The 25,592-nt window shown below is 48.1% G+C and overlaps 1 protein-coding gene, 1 long non-coding RNA gene and 1 pseudogene across 5 annotated transcripts; 2 read left to right on the top strand and 1 right to left on the bottom strand.

Annotated features, from left to right (window-relative positions):
* Positions 1–9,148: 9,148 nt before the first annotated feature.
* Positions 9,149–12,143, top strand: LOC136468949 (uncharacterized; annotated as a pseudogene).
* A 1,643-nt stretch (positions 12,144–13,786) lies between these two features.
* LOC136476247 (lysine histidine transporter-like 2) lies at positions 13,787–17,379 on the top strand. The gene is made up of 8 exons (XM_066474015.1): positions 13,787–14,006; positions 14,180–14,346; positions 15,067–15,453; positions 15,600–15,993; positions 16,116–16,221; positions 16,356–16,447; positions 16,625–16,693; positions 16,791–17,379. Exons 1-8 carry the CDS (start codon positions 13,965–13,967, stop codon positions 16,887–16,889), a joined length of 1,356 nt encoding a protein of 451 aa, XP_066330112.1. The 5' UTR covers positions 13,787–13,964; the 3' UTR covers positions 16,890–17,379.
* A 5,107-nt stretch (positions 17,380–22,486) lies between these two features.
* LOC136476248 (uncharacterized) lies at positions 22,487–24,754 on the bottom strand. 4 transcript variants are annotated; one of them, XR_010763470.1, is made up of 6 exons: positions 24,270–24,754; positions 23,659–23,781; positions 23,560–23,587; positions 23,268–23,394; positions 23,081–23,184; positions 22,487–22,959 (listed from the first exon to the last, which is right to left on the bottom strand). It is a non-coding gene; the product is annotated as an uncharacterized lncRNA (long non-coding RNA). The 4 variants fall into 4 exon arrangements; XR_010763468.1 differs by having other exon boundaries at positions 23,560–23,781; XR_010763467.1 differs by lacking the exon at positions 23,560–23,587.
* Positions 24,755–25,592: the final 838 nt, after the last annotated feature.

The following is a 25,592-nucleotide window of genomic DNA, read 5'->3' as shown; positions in this document are numbered from 1 at the left end:
CAGGATTATCTATTATAAAAAATTGCACTAAGAAAAATATCATCCTTGTGATAAAATACACTATCAGGTAATGTACTCGGCAAAATCGGCATAGCTAGTAACCAGCCATTTGACATTGCACGCAGAGGTGCAACAATCAGAAAACATTGCATACAGGGTTGAACTAAACTCAGAAATGCTTCACTTTAGAAGAGGCTAAAGATCATGTACTTGTGCAGCCAGTTCCTAAATCAATATCAAGAGAGAATGAGGGAAAAACTGAAACCTCAAACAGAAGCATTTAATCAGAATCCGCGATGCCTGGGTTTTTTTTGGTATTGTTTGCAGCAGATTCCTTAGGGTTAACCACAAAGATAATAGGCAAAAAGATTAGAACTCAGTCATATTATATCCTACAGACCTCCATCCATATGTCCTCTTTCCATGTAAATTCATTAGATATAGGACAGATATCTATGGGACAGGTTACTGAGAAATCTAACTATATTAGTCCTCCTAAATCTAACTATAGTACCAGTGTAAGGTTGTTTAGACTACAAAATCTAACTGCTCCATCTAATAAAATTGATCAGACATCCATTTGGTTAAAACTGCACAGATGAAGCAGGCGTAGACCTATATTAGTCCACCGAGAACACTTTTATCCATGAATATCTTTTGCTAGACTGAATCCACTTTTTAATCATTATTCAGTAAATAAGAAGTAAATTGGAAAAAAAATAAAATGATAGTTCTAGTATCTTTTACAAGGGAATAGAAATGATTTACCGGTATCAATCATAACTGCAACAACTGGATGGCAGTGGCATTACACAATATATATGGAGTATTTTGGAAGAAACACATTTCTGAGCACCTCCAAAAAATTTTTTGTTCTGTTTTATATTCTCACCTTGGTCAAAATGCGTCGGTGTGGTCGACCAAGGTCAGCGGGGGCGACGGCGGCCCTCGGTGTCGGCGGCCGGTGCTAGGGTTCCGGGGACGGGGCCCAGCGCGGAGGAGCTCGGCGGCTGGAGCAAGGGTTCCGGGGACGGGGCCCAGCGTGGAGGAGCTCGGCGGCGGCGCGAGACTTCTCAGTGGCTGGCGCTAGGGTTCCGGTGATGGGGCGCTGGAGGAGCACGGGGGCAGGGCATGGGCAAGGGAGAGGAGGACGGGGGCGCGGACCGGGCACGGGGAGGAGAACAGGGGCGGGGGTCAGTGCGCGAAGGAGCTCAATCGGCGGTGGAGATGGCGGCGGCGACGTGAGATTTTGGCAGCCCTTTGGGGTCAAACTGAACCGCGCGAAAGACTTAGAATTTTGAGGGTGGGGACAGCTTATATAGGTTGCGATTAACCGCGGCGGGCAATGTAACAGCCCACCGCGGGAAATGTTTACCGCGACGGGCGGTTACGTTGCCCGCCGCGGTTAATCTATTAACCGCGGTGGGCGGGTTATGTTGCCCGCCACGGTTAATCGATTAACCATGGCGGGCTCTGTTATATGCCCGCCACGGTAAAGATTGTCAGCAACATTGAGTAGCATCAGTTCAGGATTTCAGTAGCAGCAGTTCAGTAGCATTGAGTAGTAGTTCAATATTTCAGGATTTTAGTAGCATCAGTTAGAGTAGTAGATTGAGTAGTAGTAGTAGATTCAGTAGTAGATTGTTGTAGTATTAGAGTAGTAGAGCGAGTAGTAGTAGTAGTAGAGCGAGTAGTAGTAGTAGTAGAGCGAGTAGTAGTACTAGTAGTAGTAGTAGAGTAGTGGTAGTAGATTGATGCATGCATATAGAGTATCTGGGATTGTTACATATAGAGTCTCTGGGATACATTATTACATATATGTCTCTGGGATACATATAGAGTCCACTACATTATTACATATATATATATGTCTCTGGGATACATAAATCATTTTGGTGCAGGTGCTTTCACCGTCCTCTTCTCACCATCGGGGTGGGCCCATGGCATCATCCTGGACTTATTGAATCGGTCCTCGACGGCCTTGATCTTCTTTGGATGATCGGTAAAAAGCTTGAGCTCTGCGTAGTTGTTGTATTGTTCGGGACTCTGCACCCCATCAGCTCCCACAATCCGCTGCTTTCCGGACACAACCACATGCCTTTTTGGGTCCTCTGCATATATATAGTAGGCCACTTGTGCGACATTGGTTGCTAGTACCCACGGGTCATCTTTGTAGCCGATACTTTTGAGGTCCACGGTGGTTAGCCCATAACTGTCCACTGCAACCGCATTCGGTTTGACCCACTGGCAATGGAAGACGGTTATGCGTAGGTTCTGGCCATAGTCAAGTTCCCATATTTCTTCGACTTGCCCATAGTATTGCCTCCTCTAGCCCATGTACTCTTCTTCGCCCTCGTATCGAACACCGTAGTTCTGTGCCGAGCTCTTCTTGTCCTTGTCTTTCATGTGGAACCTGTAGCCCTGGACGTCATACCCTTGCCACGTGGTGATTTGGCTGGATGGGACTAACACAAGCCTCTTAACAGTCTCCGTATCTTCATTAGGGCATCCTTCAAGGGGTATGTGTTGCTCTTTGAGCCACTCTATGAAATTGCTCTTGTGATGGTTCTAGACCCATGCCTCCGTGTGTTGTCCATCATTAGCGGCGCGGATCTCTTCCAGGTTCTTTTCAATATATTTCTCCATGCTCACTAACTGATGAAGGATGCTGTAATGAGCTTCTTGCACCATTCGGTTTGCCACATTGGTGCGCACTTTTTGGCCTGTGCACCCCATCCCTAAGGTTTTGCCTTCGTGGTGATGGACAGGCAGCCCAATCACCCTCCCATCTCTTATGTACCTCATACACCAGTTCACGGCCTCCTCCGTTGTGTATGCCTCGATCATAGAGCCCTCCGGGTAAGCGCGGTTATGGACGTATCTGTTGAGGGTGGACATGAACCGCTCGTACGTCCACATCTGGTGTAGGTACATAGGGCCTAGTTGATGAATCTGATCGACCATATGCATCATTAGGTGTGGCATAATATCAAAGTAAGATGGTGGAAAGCACATCTCGAGCTGGCAAAGGGTCTCTGCGATGAACTCCTTCAGGGCAGGCAGCTCAGCCTTATCAATGACCTTCTGGGTGATGCGATTAAAGAAGTATGACATCCGTGTGATGACCATCTTCATGTACTCTGGATGGATAGCCCTAATCGCAATTGGTAGGAACACCATCAGCATGACGTGGCAGTCGTGTGAGTTGTAGCCGGTCATTATGAGGTATTTCATGGAGACCAGGCTCTTGATGTTGGAAGAGAAACCAATCGACACCTTGATACCCCTAAGCAACTTAAGAAAAGCCGTCCTCTCGTCTTGTGTTAGGTTGCAGGCCGCACCCGGGATATCGACTTTACTGTTCTGAGGCGGTCCCGGGTGAAGGTCTGGCCTGATGCCCAGATTGACAAGATCCGTCCGTGACTTGATACCATCCTTTGTCTTGCCCTTGATGTCCAGCAGGACACCGATCGTGCTTTCGAAGACATTTTTCTCCAGGTGCATGCAGTCAATGGCATGGGGTGTATTCAGTGTTTTCCAATACGACAGGTACTTGAAGAAAATTGACTTCTTGAAAGGAACGGCGGCGGGGACTTCCTCCGTCTGGTCCCGCTTTCGCTTCCTTGTCTGCTTGCTCCCCTCTTCAGGTGGCTTCTTCTTCTTTCCAAACTCCACCTGATCCATGTCCTTGACCATCTCATACACCTTTGTCCCCCAACTAGTCTGCGTCGGTTGATCATGCTGCGGCTCGTCCTGATTGTCAAAGTATTTGTTCATAATACTTCTTCTATACCTGTGATTTTTTGCGAGGAACCGTCTATGCCTCATGTACACCATCTTATTGAATCCCTTAAGGTAAGTGTAGCAGGTCCCGTCGATGCAAATTACGCAGCCAGTCTTCCCTTTGATCTGCCCCGACAGTGAGAAGAGACCAGGGTAATCGATGATGGTGACAAAGATGATTGCTTTTAGTGTGAACTTCTCCTTGCGGGATGCATCCAGCATCTAGACCCCAACATCAAATAGTATCTTCATTTCCTCCATGAACGGCTCTAGGAACACATCTATATCGTTGCCGGGCTGCTTTGGTCCGGAGATAAGCATGGTCAGCACAAGGTACCTACGCTTCTGACATAGATGGGGAGGTAGGTTCTACATGGTGAGCACAACGGGCCAAGTGCTGTGCGAGCTGCTAAGCTCACCGAATGGGTTCATCCCGTCGGTACTTAGCGCGAACCTAATATGCCTAGGCTCCTTGCCAAACTCTGGGTAGGCCTCGTCGAAATCCTTCCACTGCTTGCCATCGGATGGGTGCCGTAGCTTGCCATTGTCGTTCAGGCGGTCAGCTGATGCATGCTAGGACATGAGCTTGGCATCGTCCGGGTTCCCGAATATTGCACGCAGGCGATCGGTCATGGGAAGGTACCACATCGATAGTGCTGGACTTTTCCTGTGCGTGTAACCCTCTTCTTCATCATCCTGCTGAGCCGAGATCTGTTTGGCCACACTGCTCTTCTTTGCCCCCTTTTTGTTCTTCTTCCGACCACCCCGCAAGCCTCCCTCGTCTTCTGCATCCACGCGACAACCAGCATTTTTCTTGTACCGACTAAAGCCGCAGTGCGGACAACTCGTCAAATTCTCATACTCATTGCCTCGATACAGGATGTAGTGGTTAGGGCATGCATCAAACTTTCTAAGCTTCATCGCCACTGGCCGGATCAGCTTCTTGGCCCGATAAGTATTGGCGGGCACCTTGTTAGCCGTTGGGTACGTGGTGGCAAGGTAGCTTAACAACTAATTGAAGCTAGTGTCAGACCAACCATGACGAGCCTTCAACATCAACATATGGAGGTTAAAACGGAGCACCGTGCACTCCTTTGGACAATCACCGCCGTCCTTATAGAGAGGATCAACTGCCGCCTGCTTCAACTCTCTGAAATTCTCCAACCACTTTGGGCAACCCAACACAATGTCGTCTTCATCGAAATGTTTGACTAGATCTTCAACAAGCTGCACATCCTCGGGTTGGCTCACAATATCCTGACCATCCCCACCGTCGCCGGCTTCGTCGGCCATGTCTTGCATTAGATCATCCACCATGATGTAATCACGACAACTGTTGTCACTGTCGGCTGGCGCAGCTGCTGCTGAAGATGATGAGGAGCCGGGTGCTCCTAAAGGATCTTTATTCACCGATGGTGCTGTCGTCGTCGGCGTCGAAGAGCTCACTCCAGATGCACCGCCACTCGCACCAACTCTTTCGCCGTGAAATGTCCAGACGATGTAGCCCTCGATGAAACCATACATGATCAAATGAGTTTGTACCTCGCTGTCTCGGTGGGCTTTCAGGCTCTTGCAATGAGAACATGGACATATGGTTGTCATCCGCTTCAGTCTCTCACGGTGAGCTTTACCAGCAGCAATAAACTTCCTTAATTCAAAGAGGTACCGCGGATCATTCACTCTATCGATCCGGTACATCCATTCCGACCTATCCATCATACTTGCGAACATTATCCGTCACAATCAACAAATAAAGAAGAATTAGGAGAAATTGATGATTTTTACGTCCAAAATCATGAAAAAGAGAGGAAATAACGATGTGAAAGATGAAGCATGCATCTATGATGAATCTAAGGTTAAAGAAATACATGACATCATTTTTTCCATTAAAATTGATCTAGATCTAGATATAGATCTAGAGAGAACTCTAGGTGATGGAAATAGAGAGAGAGGATGGAAGGAGAGAGGGGGAGCCTTTATGAACCTCTTATGATGTCCTCCTCCCTCAAATCCAAGCCCTTCAACTCAAATCAAAAGTTTCTTCAAATTTTAGGGCAAAACCTCCCCCATGAGTTTGAGAGAGAGGAAGACCCGTGGAGAAGACGAAGGGGCGGCGGTGATTATTTGTACAGGCTTTACCGCGACGGGCAATATAAAGCGCCCGCCGCAGGAAATGAACTCTTTACCGCGGCGGGCAGTTTAAAGAGCCCGCTACGGTACATCGTATTAACCGCGGCGGGTGATTCATACTGCCCGCCGCGGTAAATAACGATTTCCTACGGCGGGCAAATAAGGTGGCCCGCCGCCGTAAACCATTTTCCCGCAGCGGGCGCCTCGGTGGCCGGCCTTGCTGGCCGGCCACCGGTTAACCGTGGCGGGCAAAAGAGGTGCCCGCCACGGAGCCCATTTTGGCCACACTACGCAAATTGATTCCTGTAGTAGTGTAATAAAAAAACTAATTACATAGCTCGTCTGGAAACTGCGAGACGAATTTATTAAGCCTAATTAATCCATCATTAACGCATGTTAGTTACTGTAGCACTTATGGCTAATCATGGACTAATTAGTCTTAAAACATTCGTCTCGTGATTTCCAACCAAACTGTGCAATTAGTTTTTTCGTCTATATTTAATACTCCATGCATGTGCCGCAAGATTCGATGTGATAGTTTATGGTGAAAATTTTTGGAAACTAAACCAGGCCTAAGTCACTATAGCGCACATTGGGCCGAGCTTGATGTCTAGACTCGCGAGGCCCATCATTCTCTTATGTGCATCTTCAACAGCTGCATGTTGCACTATCAGATTCCTCGCAGAAAGAGATATGGTTGGTTTCTAGACTGATAAGCCTGGCTAGTGCTGGTTTGTTGCAAGAGAAAAACACCGTTGGCTAGCTGATAAGCCCTGGCTGAAACCAACAAGCGAACAGGCTAATTGCTTGTCCCCAAGCAAGGGCATGCCGAACCTTTACTTAAAAGTTGCAGCACCTAGTTTTGCGAAGCGAACCAAACACTAGCTACATTTGTGCCTATAGGGCCGAGATGTCTGACCAAAGAGGTAAATAGTCTTTTCTAAAACTTAATCATGTTTACTAGCCAAAACAAATGTTGAAGTAAGTTAATTGTCTAGCCACGACTATACCCCTCTATGTATTATCACGAGCACCTTATAAAAGATTCTATGGAAGGTAACTACGGTGTCAAGCTAGTGGGAGCTCTTCTACACAACTCTAGTTTTCAAGGTCAGACAAACTTATACAACTAGTCAACCAAACAACTGGAAGCCCCTATAAATACTAGTGAGCAACAAGCACAAAGAACAAGCTACACTAGGACTACTCAACCAGTAACACTACACAAGCACAACTAGAGAGCAATTACTTAGCTATACAAGCTAACTAGTTACACAAGAGCAACTACACTAGCACAAGTACGACAAGTAAATAGTTAGTGTTAGTGATTGCAAACCGATCAGAAACACAAGTTGACATCGTGATTTTTATCCTAAGGCTCAGTGATTTGCCAACCACTTAATCTTCATTGAGGCAAGCCAAAGGTTGCCGTTGATCCTCTTGCTAGTGAAATAAATGTAAGTACCAACTTTTATGTTTTCAAATAAGTTTATTATAAAAATATTATATTTTTAACAAGAATAGTGGGGAAAAGATCCCCCGACAGCATTATATTAAAAGGAGAGCGATCAACCAAGAGGCTGATACATGTTATATATTATTACTATTATGTATATTTAGTTTGTGTCGGGGTTATAACCCCGGGTATCTCAGGGCACCGATTAGTTGGTAGGCCACGCAGCCCACAACTTGGTAGTCGGCAAAGGCCCGAACGAGCGAGGCCCAGCGAAAGTCGAGCTGGGCGGGCTAGGCGCCAAGGCTGGGGTCATCCCCGACCCCTTCCACACGCCTTAGCACACGGCACTTGCAAGATGCACGACCTCTCCCCGTCACGACCCTCGAAAGGGATGGGGGAGGTAGAGCGCAGCTAGGTGCGCCTGCTCTGACAAGAGCAAGTATGCTGCACTGACCCCGCAAGGACCGAGGGGACAACAATCACCTTGGCCTGGTCAAAAACCATCCTTGTACCGTGTCGCACCAACAAGACAACACCACACCACGGTGACAACGGGTACGATACCCACCGTCCAAATACAGACCGACTAGACGCTTGTACAATCCCACGCACTACGGGATGGGATCCACGACAAGGGACTCGATGAAAAGCCCATCCAGACCGGCAGAGTGCCCCAACCCCGACGATTGGGCTCGTGGTCCTCGGCCCCGCAAAGTGACCAAGTGATCGACGACCCAGGGCAGCTACCTACTTTGGGTACGACGCCCCTAGGAACCAGGAGATGATGACGAAGGCCACAACGGACACCACGTTGCACAGGGCGGCTGATGAACCACCATCGAGGCTACAGTGCCGCCACAACCGGCACAGTAGCACCACATCACACTCTGCCGCAACATGGCCAGAAGACCATGACGATAGCCATGACCGGACGAGCACCGGAAGACGGCGTAGCTTGCAAGCCAAGTTAGCTAGGTCCTCACTCAGACTCTCGACCCTTCAATCGGGAGAACCACCTCTTTATATAAAGCCCTGGCCCCGAACTCTATATAAGGGCAGCTAGGGCACCCTTCTCGCTATGGTTCACATCCTCTACCATTCCATTCATTCACCATTGTAGTAGGGCTCCTGGAGCTTCTCTTCGAGCAACCCTTCGCCTAGCATAGGTCCTTCCATCTCTTTCACCATTCTTGCACCCCCATTGTATGAACTTCAGAGCATTCAAGCGAGAAACACACACTCGATCATCTCTGAGACTGGACGTAGGGTTCTGGCCTGAACCAGTATAGATCCTCATGTCTATTGGATGCTACCATCGTCTTCCTAGAGCAGCGCGGCAATCGTATAAGTTTACTAGTATGGTTTATGAAACACCGACAAGTTAAATTTAAAATATTTGATTTCTCGATGATGAGATATATACTCTTATTTTTTTGAGATGGAGCAAGTACATGCTGAGTTGGGGCGGAGCCAGCTATCTGGCTAGCTTTGGCGATCGTAATCTCTACTATAATTGAAAACTTGAGACTCATCACGGAGGCTTCAATGCTCCCGTCCGTATAAAAGGAAACAAACGCCATCCGTATCGACAAAAAAAAAGAAAACAAAAATTCCCTTCCGCACGAGGACGCCCGACGCCCGCCCGTCCATCATCGACAAAAAAAGGAAGCCCGACGCCCGCCCATCCGTCACGGCAACCAGCAACGGCGATTCCATGACGTGCCCATGCTAGTAGTCCACGACGGAGGACGACTGGGATCCTGATCACGGCTACCAGCAATGGCGATTCCACGATGTACGATCAGCGGCGGCGACACGTCCCTCCATCGTGATCTACATCGCAGTGCCGTCCGCGACGTCGACTCCGAAAGCTCCACGGAGATCATGCGCGTGGCCAGTGCCCCCACCTCCACGGACAAAGCCTGAGACCTCACGCACTTGAAGGTTTGCCTTGCCTTCCTTTTTTTATTTCCATCCACGACGGAGGACGACCGGGATCCTAATCACGGCAACCAGCAACGGCGATTCCGCGACGTACGATCAACGGCGATGACACGTCCCTCCATCGTCATCTACATCGAGTGCTGTCCGCGACGTCGACTCCGAAAGCTCCACGGAGATCATGCGCGTGGCCAGTGCCCCCACCTCCATGGACAAAGCCTGAGACCTCACACACTTGAAGGTTTGCCTTGCCTTCCTTTTTTTATTTCCAGCCACGACGGAGGACGACCGGGATCCTGATCACGGCAACCAGCAACGGTGATTCCGCGACGTACGATCAGCGGCGGCGACACGTCCCTCCATCGTGATCTACATCGAGTGCCGTCCGCGACGTCGACTCCGAAAGCTCCACGGAGATCATGCGCGTGGCCAGTGCCCCCACCTCCATGGACAAAGCCTGAGACCTCACGCACTTGAAGGTTTGCCTTGCCTTCCTTTTTTTATTTCCGTCCACGACGGAGGACGGCCAGGATCCTGATCACGGCAACCAGCAACGGCGATTCCGCGACGTACGATCAGCGGCGGCGACACGTCCCTCCATCGTCATCTACATCGAGTGCCGTCCGCGACGTCGACTCCGAAAGCTCCACGGAGATCATGCGCGTGGCCAGTGCCCCCACCTCCACGGACAAAGCCTGAGACCTCACGCAGAAATACATGTTTTGGATTCCTTCGGACAAAATATGACAGATTGGAAAGATCTCAGATATACGGTATGGCTTAACAATTGATATACAAACTTCTTTAAAATTCTCCATTATCTCTTTCTTAGTTAACCTTGGTGTTTTGGTCATTCCAGTTAATAGGAATGGAAAGACTAATAAAGCATGCACTGAAATCTAAACTACTAAACCAAACTAAATGGCTACACGGTATCGAAGTGTCATCTTGGGAGATTAAACATAAGATTACCGAACAAATGCAAAAAGATGGGTAAACTATCTTTCCATTTCGTGTATATACAATTGCACAACCAACAACAGTACCTCTAAAACTCATATTTTATTCATTTTTCGGAATATATGCTCAGTTGTAGTTGTGGATTACGGCTGATTAATTATATGGAATATTGGACTGGAACTGCTTTATCTGACCATGTCACCCAGGTAATTCTATAAGAGTTTATTTCTAAACATAATCATTTCTTTTGGATTGGTTAATATATATCAGAACTTGCTCAAATTTTCAGGAAGATATAAGTAACTTCAAGTTCAAACTACCTGCGATCTTGTATAACTCCCCGTTAAATGAAGCAAGAGGGTTACCGGATCATGGGCAACAGTTAGAGACCCACAATGAGCTAGATGGTGATGTCACAGAGCTCGATGAGCTGGATATAATAATGTCGGGTGAAATTAAGTTGACACGTGCAATAAAGTGGAAAAGTAGGGAACAAATATTAGCCGCAATATGCACAAACATCCAATTCATCGCCAGCGACAAAACTTTACTTCAGTAAGTCATTCTATAGTAAACTGTTTTGTTCTAGTTTAGATATTTCAGTTATCCGTTCTAGAATTCATACAAAAAGTAATTTGTGGATTAACCTTGTTTTATAGCAAAGAGTGGGTACGAAGTACACGACCGTACCTAATTTCTTTGAATCTTGTCAAGATTAAAAATATTTTAGATGAGGATCTAGAGATGGATCATGAATGCTTAAATATGGCTATTCGGATGGCTGCGTGCAACCAACATATGGTTGGTAAGAAACAAACATTCCACTTCATGGACCTCAAGTTTGCTATAAGTTGATATATAAATTTATTGTTTATCAAAGACTTACAATAATTGTATAATTAATTAAAATATATTTTTGCACAATCCTCAGGAAATAACTAGGTTTGGACGAGATCCACGATGTTGTGGCAGAATTGACAACGAATACCGCGGGAAATTGAGAAAAGTACTTGAGTGTTGGCCGGACATGGATTAAAAAATTAAAGATTGTAACAACGTAAGTTATGTTATGTGTACTAATGTACAAAATTAATTTATTTTGTTTAGCACTTATATTCTCTATGTTTGTTTTTAGATTCTACTACCATATTATCAAAGCGGACTGTACATTTTATTCATAATGGACATGGAAAACAAAACTGTGCACATTATGGACCCCCTTCAAGATGGTCCATGTTTCAAGGGTTATGATCAAACAATGGCTTATATACCTACGTTCCACACAATGGCTAGAATGTTCAGTCTCGCCATGGGGCTATCAAATTCTAAGTGGAACGGCAATATTTATGACTAGAAGAAAGAATACCCTACATGTGTAACAAAGGTTACACATAATAAATACTGGTAACCAGTTGTAATATATTTCACCTATTATATCACAAAAAAATTTATTTCATTTATTTGCATCAAATAAACAACTGATCTTGTCCAGGAAACTGGGAGGCTTTCTTGTATACAATTTCATGAAGTTCTGGGACGGCGAAAGATTGCCACAGATCAACAATGTAAGCATATATAGTCTCTAGCTATATATTGTACACTACATAGAAAAACAGTAACTTATTGTTAATCTATATACCATGCACAGCTCTCAACTTCACTGAGGATGGAATTCTTGGCAGACGTTTTGGCGAGTCGTGCAAACGAATGTTCCGACAACATCCCTGAATATCTTCAAGAGATGATTAAGGAGTTAGGCAAAATGTAACTTAGATGGTCATAATATTAGAAAATTATATGTAGACTCAAGTACAATTGTTTTTACATTAGACTATGCAAAAATAATTTTATTGTTTTAAGAGACATTCTCAAGAAAAATCCGTAGCGTTGGCACGGGCATTATACTAGTAGCTAAAATATGTAGGAAATAACAAATATATGTAGTATATATACATGATATAAAAATACATGCTATCTGTTGTATCTGGTGGCTCGCCTGGTGATGGGCCTATATAGCAATTAGCAAACTCCACAAAAACAAGCTAATCTCCTCCTCTCTCTCTCTCTCTCTCTCTCTCTCTCTCTCTCTCTCTCTCTCTCTCTCTCTCTCTCTCTCTCTCTCTCTCTCTCTCTCTCTCTCAAAAAATCTAATCTATCCCGCAGCCACTAGCATGATACCTGCGGCTCTTTTCCTCCCTATAAATCTGATCAAGTGACTACTCCGTCCATTCGTATCCTGAAGTCCGATGACAAGTCCACAATGACATCAAAGAATAGCAAAAAAATACGTAATGAAAGGTATTTTTAAATTTTGAATTCTAACTAGTCTACTTTTAAAGTATTAATTAACCTTTTATTTTACCTAGTAATTTTTTTTAAATAATTTACAGATTTATTTGAAGAGCATTTTTGCTAAGCAACCAGATCTGTTTGTAATATATATATATATATATATATATATATATATATATATATATATATATATATATATATATATATATATAACATTTTACTATACATGTTTGATTTTTTTGTAAACCTTGTCATACCTGAAAATTATTTCTGCCTCACCACTGATGCTGAGCATCTCAGCTTCCTCTGCATGTCCACGGTCAAAGCGAACCGTGCAGACGTAGTAAGTAGTTGTGCATGCGCTCCTTTAATTTATCTTCTCCTGCTATTATTATATACTCCTATATATATAGTTCCAATGCCAGCCAGGTTAGCATCGCTGAATAAAGCAGCGTGAACATTCACCCTTGATTGGTCCCGGCCGGCCTTGGCAGCATATATATCCGTCGCTTCTTTTACGGCATGACATGTGTTCCATTTCATTGTCCATGATCTTCGTTCGTGATCAAGAGGACACGTACAGTACTACAGTCACATTACAGTCAAATAAGATACTCGATCCATATTAAACTTTCTGTACCTCTTGGCCGAGTTTATTTCGTCCCACGGAATTTTTAATGTTACAAGCATTATTATATATTGTATTATAGATATAGTGGCGCCGTACATGCGTGCTGGACTGCTGGTCCAGCTACACAGGGCGAGAGCGAGATGAGTCAATGCAAGTCTCGTCGCAAATTCGCACGCCTCATATCGTCGTCTCATCTCATCGTCTGGTCCGGTGAACAGACCGTGGCTGTCCGTGGGAGGTCGATCTGCAACGTCTCATTTTCTCATTCAGCAGCTAGATCACGTATACATACTCCTGCTTACATACGTACATACAACAAGTAAAAAACGGAGATTAGTCTTGTTGTGTCACGGCCCTCTTGCCGGCCGCTTTCAGCACCCGGCAAGATATATACACTGCACTAGCTAGGTGTACGTGCATGATTGGAGTCGAAAATTAAACGATCGAGCGAGGACCGAGGACTATTGAGGCACATTTTCTACAGAACCACGTACGCAATTCCTGAGGACGACACATCACGTTTGACTTGACTTATCATCAGCTGCTGGGCCATCTCTCTCGGCGGATCCGGAGACCCGACGCGGGTCGTCCTTCTCGATCCGCAACCGGATCCCCATGAGCAGAGCAGGGCCGACACTTCATCATTTGCGATCTGCTACTCCTATAAACAGGCGAGGAGCCCCTGCTGCCAGTGCCGCCTCTCCATCGAGATCTCTCTTGCCATAGCTCAAGCCTCAAGGTTAAGTTGTGCCATCGTCTATCATCCATTGCATGGGGACGCAAGCACCGCCCCAGAGCTTCTCTTCTCAAAAGGTACCTACGTAGTACGTACTACGTGCAGTGCCTTCTTCTCCATCGATCTGCCTTTCTCTCGCTCTCTGATCTCTCTCTCCAAGGAAATTGAAATCTTAGATGATAGGACTTGTTCATGTTCACCCACTGGACGTCCCGGTTAACAACGTAAACTCACCAGTCACCACATGCAGGAGAAGGACGATGGCGGCAGGACCCAACAGGAGAAGTCGATCGATGACTGGCTCCCTATCAACTCCTCCAGAAAGGCCAAGTGGTGGTACTCCGCCTTCCACAATGTCACCGCCATGGTTGGTGCCGGCGTGCTTGGCCTTCCCTATGCCATGTCCGAGCTTGGCTGGTACGTGCCTACAATATTACCTTTCATCTCACAAATCCAAATCCGTCTTCCGTATTTCAGTTTCGATCCCCGATCGACTCGCTCATCAAACGATTAGTTTAATCTGTTGCTCAATTATCTCTGGGATGTTAATCAAGCGCCTTTAATTTGTTTGTTCTGGTCGTACGTTGATCGATTAGCCTTCAATCAATCAATACAAATAGATTGATGAAATAAGAAAAATCCAGATTTTTTTCTCTGATTGGTGCCAAAAAAAAATCTCAAGATGCCTCATTTGTCTCTTTCCGGCCCTTATGTTGACCGCTAGAGGTATCTTGACTTGCCTCTCCCCTATTTTTGTTTTTTTATTAGTATTAGTAGTCTCATGTGTGTTAATTTGTCACTGTTGGGCCGGTCTTGTCTAGATGTGACAGTTAGAAGACTAAGGGCCTCTTTGGCACGGCTTATGCCGGCTTCGGCTTCATCTATTTTGCGTAAATCGAGGCACTGTAGCGTGAAGCCGTTTTGTAAGCCGGGGTTAAAATGAACTAGAAGCCGGAAAAAAATCAGTTTTTCTGGCTTCACCGGCTTTGGCTTCACCGGTGAAGTCGTTTTGGATGAGCCGTGCCAAAGGGGGCTTAACATGATAGATACATATACAAAACTCTTAACATCAGTCACCTGATAATAAACAAGTTACTAGGAGATCGACATGGTTTTAATTATTTGATTGGTATGCAGGGGTCCTGGCATCGCGGTGATGATCCTGTCATGGATCATCACGCTGTACACGCTATGGCAGATGGTGGAGATGCACGAGATGGTGCCAGGGAAGCGGTTCGACCGGTACCACGAGCTCGGGCAGCACGTGTTCGGCGAGCGGCTGGGCCTCTGGCTCGTGGTGCCGCAGCAGCTCGCGGTGGAGGTGAGCCTCAACATCATTTACATGGTCACCGGCGGCCAGTCCCTCAAGAAGTTCCACGACGTCATCTGCGACGGCAACTGCAAGGACTTCAAGCTCTCCTACTTCATCATGATCTTCGCCTCCATCCACTTTGTGCTCTCCCAGCTCCCCAACTTCAACTCCATCTCCGCTGTCTCCCTCGCTGCCGCCATCATGTCGGTCAGGTAACACAACATATATACTGAAACCAGCCAACTGTTGCATTTCCGGAAAATCTCTGAAAACACCTACTGAAACCATAACTGTTGCATGTCCGGCAAATCTCTGAAAACTAGTACATTCACATCATGTGCTACACTTGTTGTGCTAGTTACTCGACTATTGCGTGGGGCGCATCCCTTGACAAGGGGAAGGGCGCAGACGTGGACTATCATCTGCGCGCGACGACGACTCCAGGGAAGGTGTTCGGCTTCCTCGGGGGCCTAGGGGACGTCGCATTTGCGTATTCGGGGCACAATGTGGTGCTGGAGATCCAGTCCACCATCCCGTCCACGCCGGAGAAACCATCTAAGAAGGCCATGTGGAAGGGCGCCTTCGTCGCCTACGTCATCGTCGCCATCTGCTACTTCCCCGTCACATTCGTTGGGTACTGGGCCTTCGGCAGTGGCGTCGACGAGAACATCCTCATCACGCTCTCCAAGCCTAAGTGGCTCATTGCCCTCGCCAACATGTTTGTCGTCATCCATGTCATTGGCAGTTACCAGGTACATACATACATTTCACTTTTCCATCCATGTCGTGCTGGTACATGATCAAACTCAGTACGTACACTGCATATGTATATACCATCGTCTCTCAACTCAGCTGAACTCCGTTGTTGGCACAGATTTATGCCATGCCGGTGTTTGACATGATAGAGACGGTGCTGGTGAAGAAACTGTGGTTCGCTCCAAGCCTAAAGCTCCGTCTTATTGCCCGGAGTGTCTATGTTGGTAATGCCTCTATCCGAAACGAACACTGAAGATGTGCTCACCAATTTTTTTTTTTTTTTGAGAAATCATGTGCTCACCAAATGAGCATCTGACGTTCTAACAAACAAGATAACAAGTGTGTGCAACCTGTGCAGCGTTCACAATGTTTGTAGGCATCACTTTCCCCTTCTTCGGTGGATTGCTCAGTTTCTTTGGTGGATTAGCCTTTTCACCAACAACTTATTTTGTAAGCTCCCAAAGATCCATAGTTGACCCATTTTTTTTTCTGCTACAACAGTGGTGCATTCTTAATTTCGCATTGTCCTAATCATCGATATGATCGAGTCCCAATAGCCATTGAGATATAAAATCAAGTCCAGAAATGTAACTTCAGAGCTCACCAAATCTTGCTTGTTTCTTCCAGCTTCCCTGCATCATGTGGCTCAAGGTTTACAAGCCCAAACGGTTCGGCCTTTCATGGTTCATCAACTGGGTAATAAGAACTACGAAACATAAACAACCTTCATTTCTTCAGTATAACGCCTCTGCTAAGATTGTCCTCTAATTTATCTGTCCCCCATGTTCTTCAGATCTGCATTGTAATTGGAGTGCTGCTGCTGATTCTGGGTCCGATAGGAGGGCTCCGGCAGATCATTTTGTCAGCCACGACATACAAATTCTACGAGTAAAATTGATTAACTGGAGTTGTATGCATCACAAGATGCAAAAGGCAAGAAGACTTGTTCCGTTATCTCAAATAAATTAAATAGGGTTAACTGGACGCATCAACTGGGAATACGATAGATGGCTTCAAATTCAAAAGTTGATCCTGCTGATGATGTGGCTGTTTTGTTACCTATGGATTAAATCAGGGTTCGTTTTGAGTTAATCATAGGCATAACAGCATAAGTATGCCACTTTTCTTATGTTTCCTAGGGTTGATTGGCTTTTATGTACAGGAGGGAGATTGATGCTAGTGGCTTGTAGGAGTATTTCTATCATCCATAGCATACTGTATCTTGTAGTTGGAACATTAAAAGAGCAAGCATTATTTTGATGTGTTGGACTTTGTAGCTTTCACATTTATTATCTTGGTATACAAGCACAGGTTTCGATCTTTGTTGAGAACACTACCGTTGAACTACACTAGGTGCTCTCTATTCGGGTGATGTTGATGAACTACACAAGTTGTTCTATATTCGGATGTTGATTTTTTTTAGATAATGGAAAATTCTAGCGTCAGTCCTCTTCAAAAAAGAGGCGTCAGTCCAAAGTTAAAGAAATACACCCACTAACGAAAAATGAAATGTCATCCATTAGATGCGAAGAACTTTATGCCGTAGGATTGTAAGACTAAAAACGCCTCAAGCACCCAATGTTTGTGATCATCCATGTTAAAATGATGATGATCAAGTACTAAAATAATCTCTAGGATTAGCGAGGATTGAGATGAATTCACGCTCTTCATTCCACAACGTAGTTTAACGCTCTGCAATGACGGTTTTGTGTGGTTCAGGTAACAAAACCCAAGATAACTTGTTATTTTACAAAAAACAATTTTCAGCAATGGGAAAACAATTGTCAGCAATGGGAGCATTTTTGGGTGGAGGCAGCTCCTGATTGAGGTGGCCTCTGAAGATGCATATTCAGATATGGCTCCAACTCCAACCGCCTCTACAAATTCATCTTCAGAGGCTGTTACCAGCCGTCTCTGAAAGATGAATTTGTAGAGACGACTGGAGTTAGCTGGAGCCGCCTTGCCGCATCTACAAATGGTCTGGTGTATATGTAGTAGCCCCCTTCTTCCACCTCGGGAATGATTGTAGTTGTAGGCACCATCTTCCCCTTCTTTGGTGGATTGATTAGTTTCTTGGGCGGTGAAAGAATGATAATGGCCGGCTTAACTTTTCATTCGTTGAGCAAGATATTTATAGTACAAGATACAAGACTCTTCATATGCTAAGACTTTTGATTCTAAGTGTAAGGAAAATGGACCTTGGCCCATTTAAGTTGGATTTTGGTGTTTGCAACACAACCAAATTGGACTAATGAATTTGCGAGTGTTTGTTTTATAGTCCAATAGGGTGCAAACGTGACTTGGACGAAGGCGACGAGGTGATCCGATAATCAACACCTCAAGCAAAGACCTTAGGAGCACAAAGGAAGACCAAAAATATCAAGCAAAGTTCAAGCATGAAGAAAGGAACCAAGCCAGATGCAAAATCGCGAAGAAACGAAGAAAATGGAGCATCACAGGGAGCTCCGGACCTAGAGACACAGTGGTCCAGATCATAGCCTCCCGGTCCGGACCTAGTGAACAGTAGGTGGACCGAACAATCGGTCACCTCAGTTCGATTATGAACAAAGAGGTTCCAGAGGGCGCGGATTGCTTCGGACCGAGTCGGGTTCAGGTGCTGCGGACCATCAATGGTCCGATCCGGTTGGCTGGCCCTGAGACGCGCCAAACGACCATTTTAAATGGTCGGCTATCAGAGACCGTTGGAGGAGCCGGACCCAGGGAGAATGGTTCGGACCACCCTCCAGAGTCCGGTCCGGTTGGTGCTTAGAGAGGCTACCAAAGGGACTAACAACTCTATTTAGTTAGGGGCTTATAAATACCCCCATGGCCGGCCAAATTGGGGATGGTGAGAGCCCAAGGAATTGCTATATGAGTTGAGACTCAATTTTAATTGCTCTAGCCACCAAAGTGCTTAGTGAAATATTCAGTGATTAGCGTAGGTGCTTTGGGAAGTGCTTAGGTTAGTTAGACCACTGCTTATGCGCTTACTCTAGATTTAGACCTAGTGTTTAGTGAGGTTTGCATACCTCTTACCACTCGGTGCTTGCGCGCAACATTATCGTACTCAGCGGGGCTTGTAAGTCTTGCGAGACCACACCAACCGTGTTTGTGGTGTGGCTGCCACCGTGTACGGAGGGAAGAAGACCCACGACGTTTCGACCGCATAGTACCACTCCAGGTCCTGGACCGCTCGTCACCACTCCTGGAGTGGTTGGCACCATTGCAGGAGTGATCGGCACCAGTCTTGAAGTGGTCGACACCACTGCAAGACCTCTCGACTCCGCTACAGGAGCGTTCGGCACCCGTCCTAGAGTGGTCGGCACCACTACAGGATCGCTCGACACCACTCCTGGAGTGCTCGACACCCCTCCCGGAGTGCTCGACACCGCCCCAGGAGTGCTCGGCTCTGTTGCTGGAGTGGTCGGCACCTTCCCTCTAGTGTCTCCACCACCGTGGATGACCAAGTGCTCGACGACGAAGGGCTGGTGAAGCGGCCAGCTTCCCCTGTGCCCGGACTGTCCCAGTCCCAGGCCGCCTTCTCGTCAAACACGACGTCGCGCGAGACAACCACATTGCCTCCGCGTGGGTCGTAGAGCCGGGTACGCCTTGGTACCTTCCTCGTAGCCTAGGAGCACCATCGGTGTGCTCCTGTCCTCCAGCTTCGAATGGCATCACGCCCTTTAGGGCCTTTATGGGCGCGCAGTTGAGGATGAACGCTGTCGTGGTCACCGCCTCTCCCCAGAACTTTGTCGACATGCTTTTGGCCTTCATCATGGATCGAGCCATACCGACCACCGTCTGGTTCCACCGCTCCACCACGCCATTCTGCTGTGGTGAGTACGGTGCGGTGTGGTGTTGCACCACATCCTGATCCGCGCAGTACGCAGCGAACTCCACCGAAGTGAATTCGCCGCCGCGATGAGTCTGCAGCACGCACAGCTTCTTGCCGCTCTCTGCCCCCACGCGCGCCATGAACTTCTTGATCGCCTCCGCCGCCTCGTCCTTGCTCGTTAGGAGTTGCAGCCACATATAGCGACTGCAATCATCCAAGAGCAGGAGGAAGTACCGTCGACCACCATTTGTGGCTGGCGTGATTGACCCACAGATATCGCCGTGGATGAGCTCGAGAGTGTCCGCCGCGCGATACTTGGCCACCGTTGGGAACAACAGCCTCCTCTGCTTCCTGTCCAGGCAGCTATCACACAGCTCGTCTACGTGCTTGATGTGGGGCAGCCCTCGGACCATCTTCTCCAGCCGACCGAGCGCGTCGAAGTTAAGATGGCCGAACGGGGCATGCCATGCAGCCAAGCAGATGGGCTGCTCCACCTTCAAGTCGAGCAGGTACAGCCGGTTTCGGGACCTCTTCACCTTAGCAAGAAGCCGCTGCTCTCGGTCCCTGATCTTGAGGACGCCGTCCTTGATCAGTACCTCGCTGCCGCGCTCATCCAACTGGCCAATGCTGATGATACTTGAACGCAGCTGCGGGATGTAATATACATCCGTCAACGCGTGGTGCTCGCCGTTCTGGCACCTGAAGATGATGGTGCCGCGCCCTCAGATCGCCACCCTTGAGCCGTCATCGAACTTCACCGTGTCGGTCACATTGCCGTCGAGCTCAGAGAAGGCTTCCTTGAAGCCTGTCATGTGGTTGCTGGCACTGGAGTCCAGGTACCACCGCTGCTCCTGCTCGCCGCCCACACGTCCGAGGTGGACTTGGGCACGTGGTTCGTCGAGGTTGACAGCCTTCAGAGCCTTAACCGTGGTCGGCTCTGCTGCTGGAGGTGTCCGCTCTGCTGTTGGAGTGCTCGGCACCTCTGGAGTGGTCGGCTCCACTCCTAGAGTGCTTAGCACCCCCTCTGGAGTGGTGGGCTCTGCTACTGAGGTGCTCGGCACCCCCTCTGCAGCCTTCAGATCCTTCCTGTGCCCTTCCACTACCATCACCTCTCCCTTCTTGGCCTCAACGTCGTGCAAAGCACAGAACGTCGCCATCAGGAGAGTGGCTTCATCATCATCATCTACCTGCGCCAGATGAGCCTCAGTCTTCTTCTCCTGCTTGTGATTTGGGCACTCCTTTGCCCAATGGCCTGTCTTTCCGCAGCGCCGGCAGGCGTTGGGGTCGACCTTCTTCTTCTTCTTCTCCGAAGAAGCCTTGCCGCGGCGCTTGCCATCGCCACCACGGCTGGAGGAAGCTTCCCCGGACTCCTTCACCTTCATTCGAGCAGCCCACTCCTCCTCTGTCAGCTACAGCTTGCCGCTGTCCGTCGTTGCTGTCGCCTGCTGCAGGCGTTCGTCCACCGCCCATAGATGGCCTGTCACATCCTCAATGGTAAGGGTGGACAAGTCCAGCATTGTCTCTATGGAGAGAGCGATCTGGATGTACTTCGCCGGAACGGAGTGGAGGTACTTAGAGACTACCTCTTCTTCGTCGATGGTGACACCGTGGCTCCTCAGTTTGCTAATGAGCGACTGCAGGTGGAGAGAGAAGTCCTCCACCGACTCACCATCCTTGAACTTGAAGTTGGCGTACTCCTGCTTCAGCAGCTGGGCCGTCGCCTTCTTTGTGCGGTCGGAGCCGACGTGCATCGCTGCAATGGCCTCCCACGCCTCCTTAGCAGAGTTCTTCGCTCCCAACGGCTCCCTGTACTCCGCCGGCACAACAGCAAGGATGGCCTCCAACGCTGACATGTCGTCTTCTTCGTTGTCGATGCCCTTGTCAATGGCATTCCAAGGCCGTCGGGCTTTGAGCTTGACCTTTATGGTCACCGCCCACTCGCCATAGTTGGTGCGAGTCAGCATCGGCCAGCTGGTGCCGCTGACCTCCCGCACCGTGGGCATGACGACTTCCTGTCGTGGCTGGGTAGCCACAGCAGTGCCGCTGCTGTCGCCTATCTCCAGACCATCCATCATCACCAGTGGTTAGTCCGGCGACAGCACTTGTACGGCTTCGATACCACTTGTTGGTCCCTCGCCGCCCTGTACAGATAAGCAGTAAGCTTACCAGCACACTCACTATGGGTAGAGGTAGAAGAAGATATTGAGAACAACTCACACACACATCGCACAAGCCCTGCGTTGGCCGAAAGCTCTGCTTCTGCATGTGGCAAACTGAACTGCCTTTACTGAGTTGTAGTGGGAAGCTATATATACAACTCTACACATCTAATCCTAGTACACAGACATGCCAGGCTGCCATGCTGCTACAGTGACTAGATGTGACAGCAGGGCTGACTTTGGCGTCTGCCCCTGCTGTGGCTACAGCGTGGCAGGGGAGCCTTTCGGCGCCTGCCCCTGCAGTGGCTATAGTGCAGCAGTAGGGGAGCCCTTTCGGCGCCTGCCCCTGCCGCTCGTACAGAGGGAGAGCAGCAGATTACTTTACATTGGTAACCTTCTTCGTTTGTCCTCAATAATTAGGCGCTATTTTTAGAGAATACAACTCTTTCAGTGCATCAGTTTGATAACAAAGCCAGGACTAACTGAACCAGCTTGAAGGAAGTATTTACTACAAAACAAAGATAATTTTGAGATAGGGGCATGAAATTGAATCATTTGTAAATCAGCTTAGCCAACCAAATCACAAACAATTTGGCCGGCAAGGAAATATAGTAGACTGGGGATAAACTTATATCTAGAGTATGCCATCTGACTACTTGCAGGCAGAGACAAAGCTAGTAAAACAAATCGGAAGTGAAGAAATGTACACTATCAAGTCGATGTACACTATCAAGAATTTAGGTAGCTCAGATTAAACAATCACGGAATTTGGTTAGCACCCATTATGAAGAAATGTACACTGAACAGAACAACTATTCAAAATTCAGAAAATCAACACTTCGTCTTACCTGCACATTTATTACTGAACTCAATCTATGCTCCCTTTTCATCCTCTCTGCTTCTGCCCTCTTCTCAGGAACAGCAACCCTAAGGCTGGCAATCCTCTCCTCGAGACCATACAAGGATTTCTTTGCACCCAACAAAACCAAAAACAACAAACCAGCATCAGCACCTTAATTCACTCTCTGCATCAACCACTAAAGGATAGCCACCCCAGATGACTGGGCCAATGTATTAATAACCCCTCACCTCTGTAGCAGACACATTGGTCTTGCCTGCTGCCTTGGCAACGGCGTCGAGGAACCTGTATCAGAGGTACGAATTGACCATCCGCCGCAGCTGGTGCACGTCTCCTGCTTCCCCACGATCGCACAATTTAGCAAAAGTTGAAATTAAGCAATGGCATAATTAATCAGTCATGTAAGATGGCTCTTACCTTTCCCTAATGTAGAACGGTGATATGCTGCTGAAGTGGTGAGGCAATCAGGGGGACTAGGACAGCGGCACATCGTACAGGGCTAAGTGATTGGGCACCAGTCACTTCTGCTGCCCTCCAGACCTTGCTAGAATAATGCACATGTATCAGCAAAATAAATATACAAAAACACAGCCAAAAAAAAAAGAAATGAACTCAAAGTGATTGAATGGAAGATGGTGTAGTATCCTAAAAATCTCTACTAATGTTGAAATAACAGATAAATAAATATGCACAAAAGCAGGGTACTAACACAGTTGCAGAAAAGGTGGCCAATTCAACTGAGGGGAAAACAATAGGTTGGTGGGTTTACTTCAACCAGAACATGAAATTACTCAATGTTAGGAGTTACCATAACTCCATAAGTGTTTGATTTTTGGATCAATTTTCTCAATGAATTTTCTCCTATGCAGCATCTGTCGTTCTTTATGCTGAATTTTTTTGCCAACATTTTCCTCATGTCTGCAACAATAATCTGCCAAAGAAAAATAAAGAAGCATGGCTATGATAGAGTTTTTATACACTGGAAAAAAAAGGCTGAACAAACAGAGATGCGGATATGTTGAAATCAAGGCCCTTCTACCAGAAACAGCTGCACCAGACTGCATGTGGATAACTTTAACTTTATTATCTCGGAAATCAAATGGCATTCATAATTCACATGGCAACTCGCACCAGCATTTGCAAAAGGCCTTTCTGGTTTAGAAGAGTAACCAACTCCATACTGGTTCGTTGGTTATAATGTAGAAGACCCCTTTTGTTGTTCCATTTTGCCTCAGGCAACTTTATCAATTCAACACAGACAAAACATGCAGTTTTACTGAAACCTGAAAACAGCCTAGCATTCAGTTTCAAAAAAAAATTGTTGTGGCCGATCTACGGAACTCGAGTAACTGAATCCTGCAACATGGGACAAAACGAGCATGCATAAATATAGTGATTGCAAGAGAAGAGCCAGCTTACTCGTGTAGTCGCAGCGAAGCTAAATCGGACATGTGGCATGTTCCCGCGCGCCCGCTGTTCTGCAACACGACGACAGCGCCATAGTGGACGGCGAAGCCGGTCGCCGTTCCCGCGGCCTCATCATCCCGCGCCACTGCTTCCTGGGCCAGCTCCGCCGCCACCACCGTCGCTTGTCCGGCCCACACTGCCGCCACCGGGTGTGCTGCCGCGTGCCGCCCTGGCCGGTTACCGCAGAGTTCAGCTCACGCACCGCGTGGCCGAGCAGAGGCACGCTCCTGTCGGGCCGCCGCCGCCGCCGCCGCGCCCTGGGCCGGGGCGCCGCGTACGCTCCTGTCGTGCTCTTGGGCGGGCCCGTCGTCTCGACACGCCCTCTCTGGGGCCCCGCGCCCTTGGCCGGCTGTCGCCGAACCCCGCCGCCGCGCCTATCCCTGCACCTTCCTCTTGTGCCACAACCATTGTTTGCGCTGGGAGACCTGAGCTTCACGAGAGAATGAGAGAGAGAGGGGAGATGGCAATCTACCTCGCGAGACCGCTGCGAGAGAGGGAGAGGAGCGGTGGAGGCGCACGAGAGAAAGACAGAGGAGGAAGTAATCCGACAAGGCTGTCTCCACATGGGGCTCCAAGAATCTACGCGGAGCGGGGCCCCGGCCCCACCGTCTCCGCCTCCGCCTCCGCCGACCGCCAGTCGACAACCAGCTTGGACCGTACTACCCCCAGTCGAGGGCGCCGCTGACGGAGAGGCCGAGGGGCCGCCTCTATCCCGCGAGCCAATCCCAGCTCTACAGCGGCCTGCCGGAACAGGCGCCCCGCGGCGGCCATCCCGCCCCTAGGCACACCCGCGCTGCCGCCAAGCGGGGCACACAATAGGTGGGCCCTTCTAGTCAGCTGTTGCGGGCTCGACTGACGCCAGCGCACACGCGTGGGACCACTGCAGGGCGCGTACGGCTGAGCTACTCGCCCCTGCGCCCGACCGTAATCTCCGGCTGCACCGCGCCTCCGCCAAGCGGGCCACACAACAGGCGGGCCCTCCCAGTCCGTAGGCGCGGGCTCACACGAAGCTCGCGTACGGCGGAGCTCCACGCCCCTGGATCCAGATCCGACGCTGCGCAATGTTTTCGGTGATGTGGTCAGGCTGGGAACACACCGAAGCCGGCGGCTCTCCTGACGGTACATGCTCGAATGACTATGTGAGGTCTGTAAGAAATGTAGCATCTCTGCTGAGAATCGTCTATCTACTCTTGTCCCGTCTGGCTGATAAGCCATGGCTGAAAGTACTGTTGACTGATTTATTATGAGATAAAAATAATATTTATTGGCTGAAAA

Source organism: Miscanthus floridulus, chromosome 8 (genome assembly GCF_019320115.1).
Source record: "Miscanthus floridulus cultivar M001 chromosome 8, ASM1932011v1, whole genome shotgun sequence".
In the NCBI taxonomy this organism is placed as follows: Eukaryota; Viridiplantae; Streptophyta; class Magnoliopsida; order Poales; family Poaceae; genus Miscanthus; species Miscanthus floridulus.
This window is presented reverse-complemented; position numbering and strand designations above follow the sequence as displayed.

Excerpts from the sequence above, each read along its gene's own strand:
- LOC136476247 (XM_066474015.1), top strand. The coding sequence starts at position 13,965 with ATGGGGACGCAAGCACCGCCCCAGAGCTTCTCTTCTCAAAAG. Across the intron at positions 16,448-16,624 it reads TTTCACCAACAACTTATTTT|CTTCCCTGCATCATGTGGCT; the intron begins GTAAGCTCCCAA and ends TGTTTCTTCCAG. Across the intron at positions 16,694-16,790 it reads TTTCATGGTTCATCAACTGG|ATCTGCATTGTAATTGGAGT; the intron begins GTAATAAGAACT and ends CATGTTCTTCAG.